Source organism: Phyllobates terribilis, unplaced genomic scaffold, assembly GCF_046119375.1.
Source record: "Phyllobates terribilis strain yellow unplaced genomic scaffold, ASM4611937v1 Scaffold_8__6_contigs__length_399053987, whole genome shotgun sequence".
Classification (NCBI taxonomy): Eukaryota; Metazoa; Chordata; class Amphibia; order Anura; family Dendrobatidae; genus Phyllobates; species Phyllobates terribilis.
Window position 1 is genome coordinate 30,824,126 of NW_027362768.1, and position 15,055 is coordinate 30,839,180.

The 15,055-nt window shown below is 44.8% G+C and overlaps 1 protein-coding gene across 3 annotated transcripts in view; it reads right to left on the bottom strand.

Moving 5' to 3' along the window:
* Positions 1–15,055, bottom strand: part of LOC141156680 (complement factor H-related protein 1-like) — a 494,422-nt gene that overhangs the window by 91,232 nt on the left and 388,135 nt on the right. For all 3 annotated transcript variants that reach the window (XM_073642923.1, XM_073642922.1, XM_073642920.1), the window contains 2 exons: positions 13,504–13,542; positions 12,819–13,007 (listed from right to left, as the gene is read on the bottom strand). In XM_073642923.1, coding sequence (XP_073499024.1) covers positions 12,819–13,007; positions 13,504–13,542 — 228 coding nt within the window. The remainder of the gene's footprint in view (positions 1–12,818; positions 13,008–13,503; positions 13,543–15,055) is intronic.

The following is a 15,055-nucleotide window of genomic DNA, read 5'->3' on the forward strand; positions in this document are numbered from 1 at the left end:
CCTGGCGTCCTACTTCTATAGCAATCTGAGTCTGATGAAGGTCGTGACTGAACGACCAAAACGTCACATGCTGTGGATTGCATTTCATGAATTTCTAATGGAACGTTAATTGCTTGATTAAAAATCATATTTCATACTATTGAATGAGTGCCAGATTATATTTTCGTTTCTGAAAACCTAACCTGATTTGCTTGAGCTGCTTATGAAAGTATGCCGCCTGTGTGTCCATTTCCACCAAGGTCAACTACAGCTACCGCTGCCCTGGCAGTACTTCAGCAGCATTTGCAACTTCCAGCTCACCAACTTGCGATATCACCACACGTTGGAACTCAACGTTACTTATGGAAAGGCTTTGTGAGCAGCAGAGGGCAGTAGTTGATTACCAGCTTCAACATGCCTGTTGGCATTCCGGTCAGCCTCCGCACATAAGAGCTGATGAGTGGGCATGGATGTCTGACATGTGTGGTTCTCAAAACCTTTGAGGACTCCACCAAGATGGTGAACAGCAATGACGCCTTAATCAGTGTCACCATTCTGCTTCTCCTCTGTCTACTAAAACGCTCTCTGCTCACAATTAAAGAGGAGGCTTTGTAAGTGGAGCAAGTTGAGATGGCGCAAGAAACTATACAGGGTGATACTACACAGGCCAGTTTCATTTCATCTTCTCAACGCAGATTGGGTGATAATGAGGAAGAGGAGGAGGAACAGAAGCTAGTTTCCTGTGCTAAAGATGGTACTACCCACACCACCTTCATCCCATCTGTTCAGCATAGATAGCCTGAAGAGAAGGAGGAAAGGGAGGACGAGGAGGTTTACATGGACAGTCGTTCCCTGGGGACAGGGATGTCTTTGCTTGTTGGCAGTCTGGCACACATAGTAACATAGTTTTAAGGTTGAAGGAAAGCTAAGTCCATCTATTTCAACCTATAGCCTAACATGTTGATCCAGAGGAAGGCAAAAAAAAACATGTGGCAAACACTAAGCTCCACACTGGGGAAAAAACTTCCTTCCCGACTCCATACGACAATCAGACTAGTTCCCTAGATCAACGCCCTATCAAGGAATCTAGTTTATATAACCTGTAATATTATACTTTTCAAGAAAGGCATCCATGCCCTTCTTAAATTTTAATAGTGAATCACCCATTACAACATCATGTGGCAGAGAGTTCCATAGTCTTACTGCTCTTACAGTAAAGAATCCCCGTCTGTGATTATGATTAAACCTTCTTTCCTCCAGACGTAGAAGATGCCCCCTTGTCCCCGTCTCTGGCCTCAGAGTAAAAAGATCAGTAGACAGGTCTTTGTACTGTCCTCTCATATACTTGTGACTCGCCCCCTGGGCCGTGGGGCACTCGAGACCGGGCTTCAGGGTAATGCTAGGAGTAGTAGTGGCGACCCGGTCCCGTGGCTCAGGGTGGTCAGACCAAGGTTGTGGCAGTCTCTGTATCAGTATAATGCAATGTCCGACTATGCCACCCGTGGATTGCGGTCAATAAGAACCGCCGCTGCTGAACCGACCTCAGAGGCTGATGTTGTGAGGGCAGCAGAGTGTAGTATAACTCCCCACGGGAGGAGTCTAGCCTCAGGGCAATGTAGAGCGATGATGGTGGTTGTGGTCCCAGTACTAGTAGTGCTGTACGCGGTGAGGAAGCACAGAGACAAGGTGTTGCAGTTCAGGTTTTTTTACTCACAGTTCTCTTCCAGGTCACTTGTGCACAGGTAGGACCGCCTGAACCGTGCTGTGTCCACCAGGCAGGGGGCTCGATCAACCCCCAGGTAATTCCGGAGTGTGGCACAGAACTCCCTTCTATCCTTTCGTCAGCCGTGCCCCACCAGTGACACTACTTCTGTCCAGCTGCCTCGGGTCGTCTCCTGGGAGGGCTGGGTGCCCACTTCCCTGACCCTATGTGGTGTGCCTTCATAGTAGGTGTAGTGAGGGGACGAACCAGTAAATGATCACGACCACCGGTTCTTGGCTAAGGATTAGTCACCTCCACCAACTTGGGATCCGGTACCCTGTTCTGCCAACCCGTCACCCGCAATCTCCTGGGTCCTTAGGGTTCCTTCTGCCTTTGTGTCTCTGGGCCTCTCCTGGTGTTCTGTTCCTTCTTCTCCTCCTTCCTCTCAGGCTCCGGCCTTCACCCTAGGCGTGCCTTTGAGCAGAGCTCCTACGGAGCCTCCGCTCCCTGTCTTCTCCTCTCACTGACTGAACTTCTCTACTCTACAACTAAGATGGTGCCCACCTTTTATACCTCCCTCTCTGTGTATGAGCCCAGGTGACCTGCAACCAATGGGCTCCTACCTATGCCCAGAAACTAGCCCCTATCTGCTCCCAGATCACTAGATTCCCCCCCTCCCCACTCCAGGCAAGGAACAAGGTCACTCGTGCCTGCATTTATATTAATGGGAGCACCATCGAACTGTCCGCCCCCCTGAATGAGGAGTGTAATGTGTGCAGCTAACAGAGCCCTGGTTCACAAACTATCATTACCCGGGAGTGGGATATCACACCTCTGGATGAAGTGCAATACCTCTGTAGCGACCGAGACCTCGGGGCGCTACACTTGTACATAGTAATAAGATCACCCCTAAGCCGTCATTTTTCCACAGTAAATAACCCCAAGTGTAATAACCTGTCTTGGTATTGCCGACCCCCCCCCCCAGTCCTTTAATAACCTTGGTCGCTCTTCTCAGCACCCACTCTAGTTCTGCTATGTCTTTCTTATACACTAGAGACCAGAACTGTACACAGTATTCTAAGTGTGGTCGCACTAGTGACTTGTATAGAGGTAAAATTATGTTCTCCTCATGAGCATCTATGCCTCTTTTAATGCATCCCATTATTTTATTTGCTTTTTCAGCAGCTGCCTGACACTGGCCACTAAATGTGAGCTTGTCGTCCACCAATACACCCAGGTCTTTTTCAGTTACAGTTTTGCCCAGGGTTTTACAATTAAGCATATAATTATACATTTTAATTCCTCTGCCCAAGTGCATTACCTTACATTTATCCCCATTAAAGCTCAGTTGCCATTTATCAGCCCAAGCTTCTAGTTTACATAGATCCTCCTGTAATATAAAATTGTCCTCCTCTGCATTGATTACCCTGCAGAGTTTTGTGTCATCTGTCATGGCTTAGTATAAGTTCCGCTGCCTTTACCATGACCCTCACGTTGTACGAATTTTGGCCAACACTAATTACTGGTTGGTCACCCTTCTAGACCCACGCTACAAGGAGATCTTTCCATCTCTCTTTCCCCTGGCGGAGAGGTCTACGAAAATGTTGCAGTACCAGAAGGCCCTATTTGAAGAATTATTGAAAAAAATTCCCATCTGACAATGATGGCGGCAGAGATCACAGTTGCTTGGACAAGCAAGGAATACAGGCGAGGGAGACACATACCAGATGCAGCAGAGACAGAGGAACACTGTCAAAGGTCTGGGTTTTCTCAGGCCCTCCCAGCGCCCAGGCACTGATGCGCGGGTTACTCTGACAAGGAGAGAAAAGTTTTGGAAGATGCTGAAGGAGTACCTTGGTGATTGTACCAGTGTCCTCCATGATTCCTATGTGTGCCTTACAACTATTGGGTATCCAAGTTGGATACGTGCTGTGAACTGTCTCTCTATGCCTTGGAGGTCCAGGCCTGCCCTGCCACTAGTGTTTTGTCAAAGCGGGTATTTAGTGCCACCGGGGGTATTATAACTGGTAAGTGCATTCACCTGTCAACCCAAAATGCTGACAGGCTGACTCTTATAAAAATGGACAAGGGCTGGATTGGCTCTGACTTCTCAACAACACCAGATGACAGCCATAGAACATAAACTCAAATCCATTTTTTTCCTGTTCTATTCCTATGCACCCCTTCCTACCCAGATATGGGTATACGCTTCAGGATTTCGTATTTTTTATATCATCCTCCTCCTTCTCCTTCTCCTCATCCTCCATCACCATATCAACAGGGTGGTCATCATGCAACCTCCATTAATTTTTTAAAATTTTTTAAGTGTGTTTATGATGCCCGCACGAACAATTTTTAGAGCCCTACCTCTAACATTCTTTAATATATATATAAAATTCTTAGGCCCTCCACTACGACTCTTCAAAGAGGTATTGGAGTGTGTCTTTCTAATTTTTGGCATCCCTTGCACTTAGTGCATACGCTTTAACAATCTGGGAGACCCACTGCTTAGTAATGGGAAAAATACTTTTCAGAGGCCTTTATATGTAGGCCTCATTCCATTTACAGTGAACAGTTGAGTGATGTGCTTTAACAAAAAGCTCTATCTTGGTCTCATCTGTCCACAAGACGCCTGCTGGCCCTCTAAAAATACTGGAGGCCACCTGCTCTCACTCTATATAAGTATTATCCTGGAAAGACTGTTCCTTAACATTTTTTCCAGGAAAATCCATTTTAGCTTTGTTTTTGTATGTTTCATTGTCAGTCCATAAAAGAGGCGTATTACACTGACAACATTGTTCCCAGGGATTCAGAGATGCTTCAACGAGTCTTCCCCATGTTGTTCCCATGCTGTTTCAGCACTGTTTCCATAGATTTGACCAATTTTTAGACGCCCTCCAGACCTCTGGGGGGAGAAGGGCTGCCGTAAAAATGCTCGAAGTTCCCAATGACTTCCATTATACTCATTACACGGGTCTAGCACCTGAGCATTACGATTTGCTTGATCCGAGTAACAAGTACCTGAGCATTTTAGGGCTCGCCCATCACCAGTAATAATGAGAAATGACACAGGGAAAAAGTATTGAACATGCTCACTGAAATGTATTTAATACTTTGTACAAAAGCCTTTGTTGGTGATGACAATTTTAAAATGTCTCCTTTATGGAGAAACTAATCACATGCATTGCTCAGGTGTGATTTTGGCCCATTCTTCCACACAAACACTCTTCAAATCCTGAAGGCTCCGCGGGCTCCTTCTATGAACTCTAAACTTTAGTTCCTTCCATAAATTATGATTAATTTTACAATTTGCTCGACTAGAGTAACGAGTACCCGAGCATTTTAGTGCTCACTAGTGCTGAGCCACCCCCGTAGTGTTCGGGTTCGGTTCCGTTCGTCGAACACCGGTCAGCCTCCGCACATAAGAGCTGATGAGTGGGCATGGATGTCTGACATGTGTGATTCTCCAATCCTTTGAGGACTCCACCAAGATGGTGAACAGCAATGACGCCTTAATCAGTGTCACCATTCTGCTTCTCCTCTGTCTACTAAAACGCTCTCTGCTCACAATTAAAGAGGAGGCTTTGTAAGTGGAGCAAGTTGAGATGGCGCAAGAAACTATACAGGGTGATACTACACAGGCCAGTTTCATCTCATCTTCTCAGCGCAGATTGGGTGATAATGAGGAAGAGGAGGAGGAACAGAAGCTAGTTTCCTGTGCTAAAGATGGTCTTACCCACACCACCTTCATCCCATCTGTTCAGCATAGATAGCCTGAAGAGAAGGAGGAAAGGGAGGACGAGGAGGTTTACATGGACAGTCGTTCTCTGGGGACAGGGATGTCTTGGCTGTTGGCAGTCTGGCACACATAGTAACATAGTTTTAAGGTTGAAGGAAAGCTAAGTCCATATAGTTCAACCCATAGCCTAACATGTTGATCCAGAGGAAGGCAAAAAAAAACCATGTGGCAAACACTAAGCTCCACATTGGGGAAAAAACTTCCTTCCCGACTCCATACGACAATCAGACTAGTTCCCTAGATCAACGCCCTATCAAGGAATCTAGTTTATATAACCTGTAATATTATACTTTTCAAGAAAGGCATCCATGCCCTTCTTAAATTTTAATAGTGAATCACCCATTACAACATCATGTGGCAGAGAGTTCCATAGTCTCACTGCTCTTACAGTAAAGAATCCCCGTCTGTGATTATGATTAAACCTTCTTTCCTCCAGACGTAGAAGATGCCCCCTTGTCCCCGTCTCTGGCCTCAGAGTAAAAAGATCAGTAGACAGGTCTTTGTACTGTCCCCTCATATACTTGTGACTCGCCCCCTGGGCCGTGGGGCACTCGAGACTGGGCTTCAGGGCAATGCTGGGAGTGGTAGTGGCGACCCGGTCCCGTGGCTCAGGGTGGTCAGACCAAGGTTGTGGCAGTCTCTGTATCAGTATAATGCAATGTCCGACTACGTCACCCGTGGATTGCGGTCAATAAGAACCGCCGCTGCTGAACCGACCTCTGAGGCTGATGTTGTGAGGGCAGCAGAGTGTAGTATAACTCCCCAAGGGAGGAGTCTAGCCTCAGGGCAATGTAGAGCGATGATGGTGTTTGTGGTGCGGGGCGTCCCAATACTAGTAGTGCTGTACGCGGTGAGGAAGCACAGAGACAAGGTGTTGCAGTTCAGGTTTTTTTACTCACAGTTCTCATCCAGGTCACTTGTGCACAGGTAGGACCGCCTGAGCCGTGCTGTGTCCACCAGGCAGGGGGCTCGATCAACCCCCAGGTAATTCCGGAGTGTGGCACAGAACTCCCTTCTATCCTTTCGTCAGCCGTGCCCCACCAGTGACACTACTTCTGTCCAGCTGCCTCGGGTCGTCTCCTGGGAGGGCTGGGCGCCAACTTCCCTGACCTGATGTGGTGTGCCTTCCTAGTAGGTGTAGTGAGGGGTCGCACCAGTAAATGATCACGACCACCGGTTCTTGGCTAAGGATTAGTCACCTCAACCAACTTGGGATCCGGTACCCTGTTCTGCCAACCCGTCACCCGCAATCTCCTGGGTCCTTAGGGTTCCTTCTGCCTTCGTGTCTCTGGGCCTCTCCTGGTGTTCTGTTCCTTCTTCTCCTCCTTCCTCTCAGGCTCCGGCCTTCACCCTAGGCCTGCCTTTGAGCAGAGCTCCTACGGAGCCTCCGCTCCCTGTCTTCTCTCACTGACTGAACTTCTCTACTCTACAACTAAGATGGTGCCCACCTTTTATACCTCCCTCTCTGTGTATGAGCCCAGGTGACCTGCAACCAATGGGCTCCTACCTATGCCCAGAAACCAGCCCCTATCTGCTCCCACATCACTAGGTTCCCCCCCTCCCCACTCCAGGCAGGGAACAAGGTCACTCGTGCCTGCATTTATATTAATGGGAGCACCATCGAGCTGTCCCCCCCCCTGAATGAGGAGTGTAATGTGTGCAGCTAACAGAGCCCTGGTCCACAAACCATCCTTACCCGGGAGTGGGATATCACACCTCTGGATGAGGTGCAATACCTCTGTAGCGACCGAGACCTCAGAGCGCTACACTTGTACATAGTAATAAGATCACCCCTAAGCTGTCATTTTTCCACAGTAAATAACCCCAAGTGTAATAACCTGTCTTGGTATTGCTGACCCCCCCAGTCCTTTAATAACCTTGGTCACTCTTCTCAGCACCCACTCTAGTTCTGCTATGTCTTTCTTATACACTAGAGACCAGAACTGTACACAGTATTCTAAGTGTGGTCGCACTAGTGACTTGTATAGAGGTAAAATTATGTTCTCCTCATGAGCATCTATGCCTCTTTTAATGCATCCCATTATTTTATTTGCCTTTGCAGCAGCTGCCTGACACTGGCCACTAAATGTGAGCTTGTCGTCCTCCAATACACCCAGGTCTTTTTCAGTTACAGTTTTGCCCAGTGTTTTACAATTAAGCATATAATTATACATTTTATTTCCTCTGCCCAAGTGCATTACCTTACATTTATCCCCATTAAAGCTCAGTTGCCATTTATCAGCCCAAGCTTCTAGTTTACATAGATCCTCCTGTAATATAAAATTTTCCTCCTCTGTATTGATTACCCTGCAGAGTTTAGTGTCATCTGTCATGGCTTAGTATAAGTTCCGCTGCCTTTACCATGACCCTCACGTTGTACGAATTTTGGCCAACACTAATTACTGGTTGGTCACCCTTCTAGACCCACGCTACAAGGAGATCTTTCCATCTCTCTTTCCCCTGGCGGAGAGGTCTACGAAAATGTTGCAGTACAAGAAGGCCCTATTTGAAGAATTATTGAAAAAAATTCCCATCTGACAATGATGGCGGCAGAGATCACAGTTGCTTGGACAAGCAAGGAATACAGGCAAGGGAGACACATACCAGATGCAGCAGAGACAGAGGAACACTGTCAAAGGTCTGGGTTTTCTCAGGCCCTCCCAGCGCCCAGGCACTGATGCGCGGGTTACTCTGACAAGGAGAGAAAAGTTTTGGAAGATGCTGAAGGAGTACCTTGGTGATTGTACCAGTGTCCTCCGTGATTCCTATGTGTGCCTTACAACTATTGGGTATCCAAGTTGGATACGTGCTGTGAACGGTTTCTCTATGCCTTGGAGGTCCTGGCCTGCCCTGCCACTAGTGTTTTGTCAAAGCGGGTATTTAGTGCCGCCGGGGGTATTATAACTGGTAAGTGCATTCACCTGTCAACTCAAAATGCTGACAGGCTGACTCTTATAAAAATGGACAAGGGCTGGATTGGCCCTGACTTCTCAACAACACCAGATGACAGCCATAGAACATAAACTTAAATCCATTTTTTTCCTGTTCTATTCCTATGCACCCCTTCCCACCCAGATATGGGTATACGCTTCAAGATTTCGTATTTTTTATATCATCCTCCTCCTTCTCCTTCTCCTCATCCTCCATCACCATATCAACAGGGTGGTCATCATACAACCCACATTAATTTTTTTAAATTTTTTAAGTGTGTTTATGATGCCCGCACGAACAATTTTTAGAGCCCTACCTCTAACATTCTTTAATATATATATAAAATTCTGATGCCCTCCACTACGACTCTTCAAAGAGGTATTGGAGTGTGTCTTTCTAATTTTTGGCATCCCTTGCACTTAGTGCATACGCTTTAACAATCTGGGAGACCCACTGCTTAGTAATGGGAAAAATGCTTTTCAGAGGCCTTTATATGTAGGCCTCATTCCATTTACAGTGAACAGTTGAGTGATGTGCTTTAACAAAAAGCTCTATCTTGGTCTCATCTGTCCACAAGACGCCTGCTGGCCCTCTAAAAATAGTGGAGGCCACCTGCTCTCACTCTATATAAGTATTATCCTGGAAAGACTGTTCCTTAACGTTTTTTTCCAGGAAAATCCATTTTAGCTTTGTTTTTGTATGTTTCATTGTCAGTCCATAAAAGAGGCGTATTACACTGACAACATTGTTCCCAGGGATTCAGAGATGCTTCAACGAGTCTTCCCCATGTTGTTCCCATGCTATTTCAGCACTGTTTCCATAGATTTGACCAATTTTTAGACCCCCTCCAGACCTCTGCGGGGAGAAGGGCTGCCGGAAAAATGATCGAAGTTCCCAATGACTTCCATTATACTCGTTACACGGGTCTAGCACCTGAGCATTACGATTTGCTTGATCCGAGTAACAAGTACCCGAGCATTTTAGGGCTCGCCCATCACCAGTAATAATGAGAAATGACAGAGGGAAAAAGTATTGAACATGCTCACTGAAATGTATTTAATACTTTGTACAAAAGCCTTTGTTGGTGATGACAATTTTAAAATGTCTCCTTTATGGAGAAACTAATCACATGCATTGCTCAGGTGTGATTTTGGCCCATTCTTCCACACAAACACTCTTCAAATCCTGAAGGCTCCGCGGGCTCCTTCTATGAACTCTAAACTTTAGTTCCTTCCATAAATTATGATTAATTTTACAATTTGCTCGACTAGAGTAACGAGTACCCGAGCATTTTAGTGCTCACTAGTGCTGAGCCACCCCCGTAGTGTTCAGGTTCGGTTCCGTTCATCGAACACCGGGATGTTCATGGAACTGTTCGTCGAACACCTTAGAACACTGTCGAACACCGTCGAACACCATTAAAACCAATGGCAGGCAAACAAAAACACATAGAAAACACCTTCAAAGGTGTCTAAAAGCTGACAAACTGCTCAGAAGACACTCTCTTTAAAAAATCCTGCCGGCAATTCAGCATCGGTACCTGGCAATTTAGAACAGAAAGAATAGAGCATCACAAATAGATTAGATAGATAGAAACATGTCAGTCACATATATAAGAGGTACAGTGATAGTGTTGATTACTGTACTTGCCATTTAGTGTTAAAGGATTAATTAAAAAAAAAAATAATAGTGTTTTCATGCACCCGTCTCTTTAAAAAAGCCGGCCGGCAATTTAGCATCGGTACCCGACAATTTAGAACAGAAAGAATAGAGCATCACACATAGTTTAGATAGATAGTAACATGTCAGTCACATATATAATAAGTACAGTGATAGTGTTGATTACTGTACTTGTCATTTAGTGTTAAAATAAAGGATTTATTAAAAAAAAATTGGCGTGGGGTTCCCCGTGATTTTAGTCTCTAGCGGAGATTAAGCAGATGGCTGGAGCAGATGTTTGAAGCCTGGGAAGGGGGTAATACCCACGGAGATTCACAAGCTACTAATGTCAGCCCCCAGCTGAATACCTAGCCTTTACTAGCTATTAAAATGGGGGACTCCCAAAAAAAATCACATGGGGTCCCCCCTATTTTAATAGCTAGCAAAGGCTAGGCAGACAGCTGGGGGCTGATATTAATAGCCTAGGAAAGGTGCCATGAATATTGGCCCCCTCCCAGACTAGCAACATCAGCCGTCAACCTCCCCAGATATGGCGCATCCATTTCTGGCACTTAGCCTCGCTCTTCCCACTGCCCTGTAGTGGTGGCAGTGGGGTAATAGGGTTGGGGTTGATGTCAGCTTATAATGCCAGCTGACATCAAGCCCAGGTTAGTAATGGAGAGGCGTCTATAAGACACCCCCATTACTAACCCCATAGTCAAAGTAAAAAAAAAACACAAACACCCAGAATAAAGTCCTTCAATTGAAATAAACACACAATTCATTAATGTTCTAAATTAAACCATACTTACCGTCACGCCCATTCCAGCTGAAGTAAAATAATAAACCAACCTCATCCTTACCTTTCCATGGTTCCCAGGACGGCTCCAGGTCTGCTACATTCACATGACAGGCTGGATCGCAGCAGAAAGCTGCCATCCAGCTTGCCATGCCGCAGACACTGAGAAGCGCAGGCATGCTTGCGCTCCTCAGTGTCTCATTGTGACGGCATCCAGATGAGCCGAGTTCATGTCCAATGAACTCAGCTCACCTCATGCATGTCACTGACAGCGTGGGAGAATTCTCCTGCGTATGCGGTGAGTGTGAGAGAATTCTCCTGCGCTCACGGCAAGCGCAGGAGAATTCTCCCACTCTGTCAGTGACGTGCATAAGGTGAGCTGAGTTCATTGGACATGAACTCGACTCATCTGGATGCCATCACAGCCAGACACTGAGGAGAGCAAGCATGCCTGCGCTTCTCAGTGTCTGCGGCATGGCAAGCTGGATGGCAGCTTTCTGTTGCGATCCAGCCTGTCATGTCAATGTAGCAGAGGTGAATCCGTCCTGGGAACCATGGAAAGGTAAGGATGAGGTTGGTTTATTATTTTACTTCAGCTGGAATGGGCGTGACGGTAAGTATGGTTTAATTTCGAACATTAAACAATTATCTGTTTATTTCAATTAAAGGACTTTATTCTGGGTGTTGTGTTTTTTTAACTTTGTCTATGAGGTTAGTAATGGGAGTGTCTTATAGACGCCTCTCTATTACTTACCTGGGCTTGATGTCAGCTGGCATTATAAGCTGACATCAACCCCAACCCTATTACCCCACTGCCACCGCTACAGGGCAGTGGGAAGAGCGAGGCTAAGTGCCAGATTTGGCGCATCCTATGGATGCGCCATTTCTGGGGCGGCTGACGGCTAGTTTTTCTAGCCTGGGAGGGGGCCAATATTCATGGCACCCTTCCTGGGCTATTAATATCAGCCCCTAGCTGTCTGCCTAGCCTTTGCTAGCTATTAAAATATGGGGGACCCCACATAATTTTTTTGGGGGTCCCCCATTTTAATAGCTGGTAAAGGCAAGGTATTCAGCTGGGGATGATATTAGTAGCCTGGGAAGTGCCGTGGGTATTACCCCCTTCCCAGGCTTCAAACATCTGCCCCAGCCGTCTGCTTAACCTCCGCTAGAGACTAAAATTACGGGGAACCCCACGCCAATTTTTTTTTAAATAAATCCTTTATTTTAACACTAAATGACAAGTACAGTAATCAACACTATCACTGTACTTATTATATATGTGACTGACATGTTTCTATCTATCTAATCTATGTGTGATGCTCTATTCTTTCTGTTCTAAATTGTCGGATACCGATGCTGAATTGCAGGCTGGCTTTTTTAAAGAGACGGTGCATGAAAACACTATTATTTTTTTTTTTATAAATCCTTTATTTTAACACTAAATGACAAGTACAGTAACCAACACTGTCACTGTACTTCTTATATTATGTGACTGACATGTTTCTATCTATCTAATCTATGTGTGATGCTCTATTCTTTCTGTTCTAAATTGTCGGGTACCGGTGTATGCCGCTGCTGAATTGCCGGCTTTTCATGTTTCACTGTGAGCACTGTTCCCATCGATTTGGACAACCACTGTAATGCCACAACCACCATGGCTGTGGCATTACAGTGAGTGGCAGACAATCCCTGCATGATGTGAAAAAATCCAGTTACGCTTTTGGTGCACGAACAGTTATCGAACATAACCTCAAACAGCCGAATTTTTTGGAAATAGTTTGCGTTTGTCGAACGACTCGAACACCGCCCAAAACAGCTCGAATTTGAGATTGGCGAACAGTTCTAGTCGAACACCGCTCATCTCTAGTGCTCACCCATCACTATCTATAATAACATTTATTTCCAATAAACACTATCAGTATACAAAAGAAAGCACTTGACGTACATACCAAGACAAAATGGTGGTTGGTCCCATATTCCATTTTGACATTGGATTTTTTTTTTACCCTGAATTGTAAAGAACTTCTGACACTTGTATATCACTGATGAACCTGATTCGTAGGTGTCTTTCACAGTTGTTGAGATGTCTCCATTTGGTATTTGAGGAGGCCTGTCACATGACTTCATTACTGAAAAAGCTGGAAAAACAGAAATGAACCAAATGTTAGGAAAAATAATGTAAACAGCCTTCAACCATATGAAAAGCTAAGGGCAGGATGATAGTGGGCTCTAGTCAAAACAAAAAATGTTCCTGTAACAATTGGTACAATATGTAAAATCAGCAAACACTATATTTTTAGATGTAGTACACCATGCTGATTTTTTTTAAATTGTGTATATATTGTCCTTTGAGAAGTCTGAGACCTATGATTTTAGGAGGAATTTGGTAAAGCACTTCCTCATTTATTTCCAAAATTCCCACTTGTCCAATCAGCTCTCCCCAGCTATTCTTTTTTTTCAGCCACTGCTGCCTTCCTTGTGTTAATAAAATTGGAGTTCTAGTGTCTCCCCTTATTATACAGATATACCATGAATGCTTTTGGTCAAAATATCCCACTAATTAAGAAATTCATGGACCAATGTAAAAATTGTTATACTGTTTTCTAGCAAGTCCAAAGATTGAACTATACACACCTGCTTTTTTGGGAACTTGCATCTGCTGGTCCTGAAGATCTAAAATAATAATAAAAAAAAACATTAAAATATAAGGCCTGTATGACTGCATAGTACTTTATTCCATCTGATCATGATCATGCCAGAAACACAATGCAGAATATACAGAATATGAAGATTCTTAGTGCAAAACATACGGTAATAAAATACGACAAATGGATATATAGGTATTTTGGCCAGTCAGTGTGCCAGAAAACCAGATCTGCACATGCTGTAAACAGATTTGGAATCAAACTATAATTTAACATATATAATATAACAAATATAACAACTCAGGAGTAAATTTTATCTGACTATGAGTTGTCTCTCACTCCCTCCCTCTAAACGCTTTCATAATTTTGGAAAATGCTTAAAGCAGCTTGAAAATAAAGTTGTAAGTTTTGGCACAAAGATATAAGGACAACTTGAAATCGTATTACTGCCAAAAAACAAATGCACATCGCCTAATAATTCTATCTCTACATTCTATAAACTTGCAGATCTCTGATAGGTAGTGTTGAGCCACCCCCGTAGTGTTCGGGTTCGGTTCGGATCGTCGAACAGCATGATGTTCGTGGAACTGTTCGTCGAACACCTTAGAACACCGTCGAACACCGTTAAAACCAATGGCAGGCAAACAAAAACACAAAGAAACACATAGAAAACACCTTCAAAGGTGTCCAAAAGCTGACAAACTGCTCAGAAGACACTATCTTTAAAAAAGCCGGCCGGCAATTCAGCAGCGGCATACACCTGTACCCGACAATTTAGACAAGAAGGAATAGAGCATCACACATAGATTAGATAGATAGAAACATGTCAGTCACATATATAAGAAGTACAGTGACAGTGTTGATTACTGTACTTGTCATTTAGTGTTAAAGGATTTATTAAAAAAAATAATAGTGTTTTCATGCACCGTCTCTTTAAAAAAGTCGGCCAGCAATTCAGTATCGGTACCCGACAACTTATAACAGAAAGAATAGAGCATCACACATAGATTAGATAGATAGAAACATGTCAGTCACATATATAAGAAGTACAGTGATAGTGTTGATTACTGTACTTGCCATTTAGTGTTAAAATAAAGGATTTATTAAAAAAAAAATTGGCGTGGGGTTCCCCGTAATTTTAGTCTCTAGTGGAGGTTAAGCAGATGGCTGGGGCAGATGTTTGAAGCCTGGGAAGGGGGTAATACCCACAGAGCTTCCCAGGCTACTAATATCATCCCCCAGCTGAATACCTAGCCTTTACTAGCTATTAAAATGGGGTACCCCCAAAAAAATGATGTGGGCTCCCCCCTATTTTAATAGCTAGCAAAGGCTAGGCAGACAGCTGGGGGCTGATATTAATAGCCCAGGAAGGGTGCCATGAATATTGGCCCCCTCCCAGGCTAGAAACACTAGCCGTCAGCCGCCCCAGAAATGGCGCATCCATAGGATGCGCCAATTCTGGCACTTAGCCTCGCTCTTCCCACTGTCCTGTAGCGGTGGCAGTGGGGTAATAGGGCTGGGGTTGATGTCAGCTTATAATG